At 39.9% G+C, this 8373-nt stretch overlaps 2 protein-coding genes across 2 annotated transcripts; both read right to left on the bottom strand. All coding sequences in view use genetic code 12, as the record gives it.

Annotated features, from left to right (window-relative positions):
• Positions 1-324: 324 nt before the first annotated feature.
• Positions 325-3660, bottom strand: VPS34 (phosphatidylinositol 3-kinase; the record flags this gene model as incomplete). The annotated part of the gene is made up of 1 exon (XM_051755294.1): positions 325-3660. The coding sequence occupies one exon, from the start codon at positions 3658-3660 to the stop codon at positions 325-327; it is 3336 nt and encodes a 1111-aa protein (XP_051611409.1).
• Positions 3661-3860: 200 nt separating this feature from the next.
• HAK1 (Hak1p) lies at positions 3861-6365 on the bottom strand (the record flags this gene model as incomplete). Its single annotated transcript, XM_051755283.1, has 1 exon — positions 3861-6365. One exon carries the CDS (start codon positions 6363-6365, stop codon positions 3861-3863), a length of 2505 nt encoding a protein of 834 aa, XP_051611408.1.
• Positions 6366-8373: the final 2008 nt, after the last annotated feature.

Genomic DNA, 8373 nt, shown 5'->3' with positions numbered 1-8373 from the left:
TGTGGTGAACTTTGGAGTGAAAGTTATCTTTGTCACAATGGCAAAACTTCTTCGAGACTGCTTTGTATACTGTCGTATTTATTTCATTTCAACTGGTGTAGCACCTTCTTGGTACCTGCTGATCCCTCGAGTCACAACGGGTGCATCGATTGTACGAGTTATATTTATAAGAATTGAGAAATAGCTGTTCTGGCAGAGACGACGGTGCTGAACCCATACGAGACAAACCATGTCTATATAGGAATAAGATTGTGAGCATACTCACAAGCATGACGTGAATCGCCCCTTTACATTCTCTACATAACTGAAACATTCTCGCCGATCTCAAGCCCGCCAATACTGGGCCAAACTATGCAACCGATCAATAACGACCGGTAAGAAAGCACTCACACTATCATTGATCAAATTCTGGAAATGCAAAATCGCCTCCTCCTCACTCATTTGCAAACAAAACTTATCCTGAACCTTGTCAACCACCCGCAAGGGGTCATTGATAATATCAGGAATATTTGCATCAACCATTAATTGAAACAAATTCAAGATCAACTGGCTGTTTTTCCGCAACGTCGTATACGTTATAAAACAATAGTTTTGGAAAATGTGGAAATTCTCATGCTGCATCCCTCCCATTCCATCAATCACTTGAATGGGCAACTTCATCAAAGGTGGGAACGGTTTGGGGTCGCGGCCTAGGATGTACCCGAAATCAGCGTGCCAGAATTTACCATTGGGCGATAGTAACAAGTTGTCCAAGTGCCGATCTCCGACTCCGAGAATGTAGGTGATAACGCAGTACCCGGCACATGACTTGACGTAGTTGTCCATAAGTTTTGGAGATACTCCCAAATCGGAAGTAATTGCAGCTTTGGGTTGTGGTGGTAATTCTGGTGGAGCAGATTCTTGTGGAGTGGAGAGGGAGTTTGCACTTGTGGTTGAACTGTGCAAGACGCTTTTGGAGACGGGCTCAATTGCTTGTTGGTCCACGTCTGGATCTTGACTATGGAGTCTAAGATAGTTGAGGATCCCATTAGAAGCAACATTAGGTGGAAGTGGTGGAAAAGGAGGTGCTGCTGCTGCTGCTGTAGCTCCCAGTTGTCCTGCGGATGTAGCAACAGTACCTGAAGAAGTGTTGGCTATTGCAGCTGACCCTGCCCCAGACCCAGCAGCCCCTCCACCAATAGTCAATTGTGGTGCCACCTGAGCATACTTTGACAAAACCTCATCCAAAGTCTCATTAGGAACAAATTGAATAAGTCCCGCCACAGGACTAGTGGCGAGAATCTTGTACGGCGTCAATTTCAAATCCAAATTCTCATTCTTCAACAATTGATCCATCAAGTTGATAATCTGAATGACCAATTGATCTTGACGTAAATCATCACCAATTTTAAACATCAATGGGTATTTGCCATACTTGTTTTTGGTTGACCTTTTGCCAAATATTTGCGATGTTTGACGACTACGATGTTTGAGGTCGATTGTTTTTAAGGTGATTTTCAAGGGGGCAAGCGACGATTTAAACACTGATGATTCTTGGGGATAACATCCACACACCATAATTGAGGGATCTAGTGGTAGTGGGAACGGTTCTGGGAACTTGAGGAGTTCGTTGGTTGATGAAGATAAGTAGTCTCTGAGAAATCCAACTTTCTTCGCAGTTGCCTCACCCTTTTTGAATGTAGACCGGAGCAACTCCACCAAATGAGTGAGTTTTTTGATGAACCAAATTTGTCGTTTGAGATGCTTAAAGTAAGGTAACTTGTGCTCGTGGCTAAAGACTTTCAAGCATTCAATATACTTGTTCAAAATAATAGCATAGATATTGGTACCACTTCCATCAGCTTTACTCAATTGATCCTCATTTTCAACCTTGACATACCAGTAAAAGAAATTGCCCAAATGTTCATTCTCAACCGCCAGTTCAATGAGAAACCTCGCAAGTGGTAGATCCATACAATCCAAATCCGCTTGCACCTGGGCATCTTTATGGTCGCGTTGTACAACATCCTCGTAAATCAAAGCCTCGTATTTCAAAGCTTGGACCAATTGCAAAAGATAAAGCAACAACTCGTCACTACTAGCCAACTTCAACCTTTCCACCGCCAACTTCCGTAAATAGAAAACATTATCGAACACTTTTTGAAATCGCAACTCGTCATCCGTCAATTTAGACTCATCACCGCCACCTCCACCATTTTCGACATTACTATTCTTTTTCACAAACTTATCCTCCACGTACCGTGATTTCCCCAAGACATGCGGATTGAAAAACTTGCCCAACAATTCCAACGCGTCGCCAATTTGCAAATTCTCTACACTCCAATACAACGGCAAGATTTCCTTAAATGTATGATCCAACTCATAATCATTTTCCCAATTGATTGATTTGAGAAACTTGGGCAAAAACAGCTTGGATGCTTTGGATGTTGAATCGTTGGCATTGTTATTCTTGCTGAAGTAATACCGGAACCTCCACATGAGATTCTTTTCAAAATCGGTCAACTCGGTATTGGATGGTTTCAACAAGATTTTGAGCAACTCATCTCGTAGTTGTGGTGACGGTTTCAAGTCTTTATCAATGATGGAGTTGTTGTTGACGTTTCTTTCCAACTTATGGAACTTCAATTCGATAGGATCCAAAACTGTATTGGTGGAGTTGGCGCTGGCAAGCTTGGCATTCGTGGTGGTGGCCGTGGCCGTCGTTGCTGCTGCTGCTGCTGTTGTTGTGGTGGTGGTCGCGGTAGTGGTGGTGGTCGCGTAATTCGCAGTCAATTGGAAATCTGGATCGTATATTTTCGCCGCTTTAGGATCCAGTGATGTAGACATGGGTATATCTATTGAGTTGATCACTTTACTTGTGGTGTTGTTGGTCAGGGGTGGTACGTTGTCTTCTATCCTCGGCTGCAATGATGGCACATTGTAGGTAATGTCTGAATACACTATCGGAAATTCATACTGCGGAAGCTCAACGTATAGGTAATAGTCATGGTCGCGATTTGGATTTTGCGTCACATCAATCTTCGGTAATGCAATCTTATCAAGCCAACTGATTCGAGGATACTGTCCGTTTTCATAGTCAATCAAATCTTTCTCTAGTGCAGTCAACCCCGTAGGATCCCCGTAATTCAACCGTTCTTGCTCATTTCTTGCCTCGAGCTCCGTGTATATGGGAACCTTGTGCGATCCACTTCTCAATGTTGACGATTTGTGATTGAACAAACTAAGGACCCCAACTCCAAAAACAACAGGCTTTGTATTGACAATCTCCAGCACGGTGAACTTCAAGTACGAGTCGTACCACACTTGATTCGCGTCAATGGGAAGTTTCAACACTTGATTCCACATTCGTTTCTTGTTATTAAATGCCTTGTAAGGAGTTTGGATTGGTATACCAATCAAATTGTTATCTTTGCCATCGTATACTTCAACCGTCACGTACAAGTCCAGGTATCGGTATATATTTGATAACTTTTGAAATACCGTTGGGTTGGCAAACTTGTCGGAAACTGTCGCTAGTCGAACATGACTAGGATTTGTGCACTCCATGTAATTTATCTTGACATTGAAAGGTTGTGATAGATCCTTTGCTAAACCATACGTGGTCAATGTTCGATTGCGGTGAGTTGATGACTCTGGATGCGAAGCTGCAACGGTCGTCATTGGTGTTTCACTAACACAACTTTTGTTGCAAGAGGACGTAGATTCTCCCAGTCACCATAAAACGGAAACTCGGATTTTTGTTTGCGCGGCTCTTGGCTCTTTAATCCATACACTCTTTGATCGTCCTGAGTAATATTTCTATTTCCTTCTATAACGCATGAATAAATAAATGACAAACTACCTATACCTGTCCCCCCTTTCTATATCCTAGCAACGCCACCAATCAAGATCTTTTCCATCCTTTCATCTCCATCATCAAATGTCTGAGTTAGTTGAACCAACGGGTTGAACAAATAGTTGACAACTACTTTCCTCACTGCGTACTTCAACTTCAACAACCCATTCACCACCCATTTATCATGATGCTCATAGTCACGGCATTGAACAATATCATTTTCGTAGAAGTGCATCACCGGTACATCATCAACTAAAGCTTCGGGTATAGGCAACAGCTTTGTAATCGATTTGATCAACTCATCACTAAACTTGATCTGTTCCATAAATCCAAACCTGACTATACATCTGAAATGACCAGGTAATTTCATTTGTGCCATCACAAACCGTTGTTCGTGGGCATAAGGAACAGAGAGAACACGCACTCCGACAAATACCAAGTTGTTTGGAATTGATGCGAAATTCTGCACAATTTTGGCATACAATTGTGGTAACGTGTTTGGACTGTTTGTGAGTAATGAATTGACATACATGAACCCAACACCAGAGTGTTTTTGCAACACTTGAGTTCCGTACTTGGTGATAACTTGATTACTTGGTGATTCAGCAATAACTGTAACTCTTTCCCTAGTTCTTCCTCGATTGCTCAAGTCGTCATCTTCATCATCATTACCGGAAGAATTGGTCTTACCATTACCACCGAGGTCAACTGTCACTTGTTTTGGCTTTGATTGGAAGAATGGGTACAAGTCGGCAATTTTAACCTGTTGACTTACTTCTTGATTGACTTTTCTTGATCTTGCCCATCGCCAAATGGTAAGGAAGGTACAAAAGAGTGCTGCCATCATCAATGGGAACCAAGCTCCATGCGGCACTTTTTTCATATTGGCAATCACCAAACAGATTTCCAATGGGACAAATATGCAAGCAAACAAGAGTGGCCAAATTATGTTCAAGTTGTACACGTAGTATAAGCAAAGAATCATCAAGGAAGTGGTGACAATCAAATCAAGACAAATACCCAACCCATAAGCAGCAGTGATATTGTTACTGTTTTTGAATCCAGCTGCAACACAAACAACACCAATCATCAACATCCAATTGACAGCAGGGAGGTAAACTTTACCAATGTATTGGCTTGACACATGAACAACTCTCAACTTGGGGAAACAGTCAAGATTGATCAATTGTCTTGTGATACTGAACACAGAAAGAATCAATGCTTGTGATGCAACAATACTGGCCAATGTGGAAAGAACAAACATGATCCAATAAGGAGCAGAGCCAGTACCACCAGGCAATGAGATGTAAAATGGGTTGGTGACGGCATCTGGGTGTTTAACCAAGTAAGCGCCCTGTCCCAAATAACACAACATCAATGCAGGATAAACAAAACAAGTCATTGTCAATTGTATGGGCAATTTACCGAAATGGCCAATATCAGCAAACATGGCTTCAGTACCGGTGATTGCCAACATTGCACCACCAAAAACATCAATACCACCGTTGCGCAAAATGTTGATGGCATAGTAGGGGGACAAGGCGGCAAATATACCTGGATGATGAACGACAATGTTGTAAATACCACAAATGATCAAACCAAACATCCAAATGGTGATGATTGGAGCAAATGTGAAGCTAAGCTTTGTTGATCCAAATTGTTGAATAAGGAAAAGTAGCACCAATATCACTTCGGACACCGCAAGGACGTTGTTGAAACTGGGTACTGCAGTTTGAATACCACCAATAGCACTGAGAACCGTTGTAGTTGGAGTAAGTAAACCATCGGAAATGATTAATGAACAGCCAAGGAAGCAAGCAGCAAGAATGAAACCTTTAATAGCTTTGATTACTGATGGATGTTGTTTAATTCTGTCGATTCTTGATTGCAAAGTATCGGTTGACATTGTGGTATCGTGTCTTGCAAGTACTTTCAAATCCATATCGTCCAACTCACCTTCAGACTTACCAGGCAAAATGACACCTTTTGGTCCAATCTTTAAGAATCTGGCAATCTTGGTATAAATGGCCACTTGACCCCCTTCACCATTGTTTGGACCAAAGTACAAGACAATGAGAACGTATTTGAAAATGACAATGAATGTAAAGACGTAAAAGATGATGGAGACAGCACCATACACATCATCTTTGTTTGGTGGGTTTTGTGAATATTTGATTGAGTTCATGGTATACAAGGGGGAAGTACCCAAGTCACCATAAATAGCACCAAGGGAACTGAATGACAACATAAAGATTTCTTTCCATGATTGTTTGCGAGGTGGCTGTTTTTGTTGTGGAGTGGAATCTATGGAAGATTCTTCATCGTCGTNGTCGTTGATGTTGTTGTTGTTGTTGTTGTTGTTGTTGTTGTTGTTGTTGATGTATTCGAGGTCTGCATCACCAGCAGCACCAGCAGCGGCATCAGCAGCAAAACCTTCTTCGTCTTGGTAGAAGTCGCCGGAGTTTACTGAAGCAACGTGCATTGAATTGTCCAAGTCAGCTTTCAAGGTGGAGGTGTTACCAGTTGACATTACTTTCAGTGTTTATAATCTCACAAACGACGAGCCCTGCTTGAGAAAGGGGGGGGAGAGAAACTTGTCTTGTTGTTGTTGTTGGTTGTCAAAAGTAAAGAATAATACCTACAATAAAAGGAGAAAAGAAAAGGAATAAAAGAGGTGGGAGAGGTGGAAGGATGCTATATCCTATTTATACTTTACTGCTGATTGTTGTCATTCGAAGTAGAAGTGACGAGGCGAGTATAGGCGAAGCGGATATGGCCCAAAACAGAAGACGGGATTCATTTCCATTGGACGTTGTTGTAGATTGTAGATTGTTGATTGTTGTGAATGTAGTTGGTAGTGCTCTGGTTGCTAAAAAAAAAAAGAACAAAAAAAAAAGAGTATTCTTGCGTGTGTTGTATGTGTATTGAAAAAAAAAAAAATTAAAATCCCTCATAATTAATCAATACAATTATAAAAATAGTTACGTCACACAAAAGAAAAACAATACAAAGGCAGAAGAGAATTAAAAAAAAAAAAAAGAAAAAAAAAAAATTTCTTGAGGGGCTGAAATCAAATAAACGAAAGATTTAAAAGATTTGTATTTTTTTTTTGTTTTTTTTTAATACAAATAATATGGCAGAGGGTAACTACAGCTTTTTTAAACAGTGTAGGCAAGAGACCAGACAAAAAAGAGTTAAAGATTGGAAAGTTTTTGCTAGTTGTTCAATTTGCTGATACTTGCCAATGTTTACTGTTGACACGGCTTTTTTGTTGAAAGTGATTATGGCTGGGTGGTTGTGTGTCATGTAGTCTATTACATTACAACTTGTCCTTGATACTGTGGGGTTTGTGTTCACTTTTAGTGTTAGTGTATGTGTATAGTAATAATAGTAATATGTCTTTTAAGGGAATTTGAACGGTTCTCCCCCTATTTCTTTGTGTAGAGTGTGGGCAGTAGCAGCAGCAGCAACAGTAGTAAATTAAATTACGTCGATCTCTACAGTATTAAATCCCCAGTTGTGGGTCTGAGGATCTGTACCTTGTACAAACGAAAGTCATCTTCAACTTTTATTTTTCTTTTATTGTGCTGTATGGGTATATACGCATAGTGTGTATGTGCTGAAAATGCGAGGGCTATGCTTTCTTGTTTCTATATTATCATTGCCTTACCTGGTCACATCATTTGACATTACGTGGATGATGTATCTTTTTTTTTATCTGCATCTACTGGTTTGTGTGTGTGTGTGTGTGTGTGCAACTTCAGCATATGTTGGGGGAAAGTAAAAAAGTCGACTCTCATTCATATTCTGCTGCCACAGCCTCTCACAGAAAGTATTTCTTTTTGTCTCTGTTCTTCTGTCTCTTTTTCTCTTTTATTTTTTTTCTTTTTGTGTGATTGAGATGTATTTTTTTTTTTTTCGATAAATCCCTCAAACTGCACAAACACATATACGTAACTAACACATAGACATTTAGATTTCCATTCTTTTCTTTACCTCGTTTGGGAAACTACTACTACTAATACTGGTAATTGTAAAAAGTGGTAGTAATAGCAGCTATCTAGTATATACTGTCGTGTTGATGTACTGTGTGGAGTAGCTGTGTATAAATTTTTTATTTATCCTTGTTTAGCATACATACAATCGGTGTTTACATCTGATCCAAACTTCAAATTTTTCCTTTTCTTTTGCGAGTGGATTTTTTTTTTTTGCAACCAACTTACATCACACCCTCAAAAGAAGACGACAACAGCGACAGCAACGAAATAAACAACAAAACGAAGACACTAATCAAGAAGAGTGTTTTTATGTCCACTGTGTCTATCCAAGAAGAGCTAGACTCTATTCTTTGACTCTCTAAAATCTTCTCTTACAAAAGCAAAGCGTGTATACTCAAATCAACAAGAAAACAATTGCAGGAAAATCAAATGCAGAAGAAAACAAAGACAAAAAAAAAAAAAAAAAAAAAAATTTTTTTAAAAAAAAAAAAAAAAAAAAAAAAATAAAAAAAGAGCAAAGAATTCAACCACCCCAAACTT

The sequence above is a fragment of the Candida theae genome, assembly GCF_024610275.1.
Source record: "Candida theae strain CBS 12239 chromosome Unknown scaffold126, whole genome shotgun sequence".
NCBI lineage: Eukaryota > Fungi > Ascomycota > Pichiomycetes > Serinales > Debaryomycetaceae > Lodderomyces > Lodderomyces theae.
This window is presented reverse-complemented; position numbering and strand designations above follow the sequence as displayed.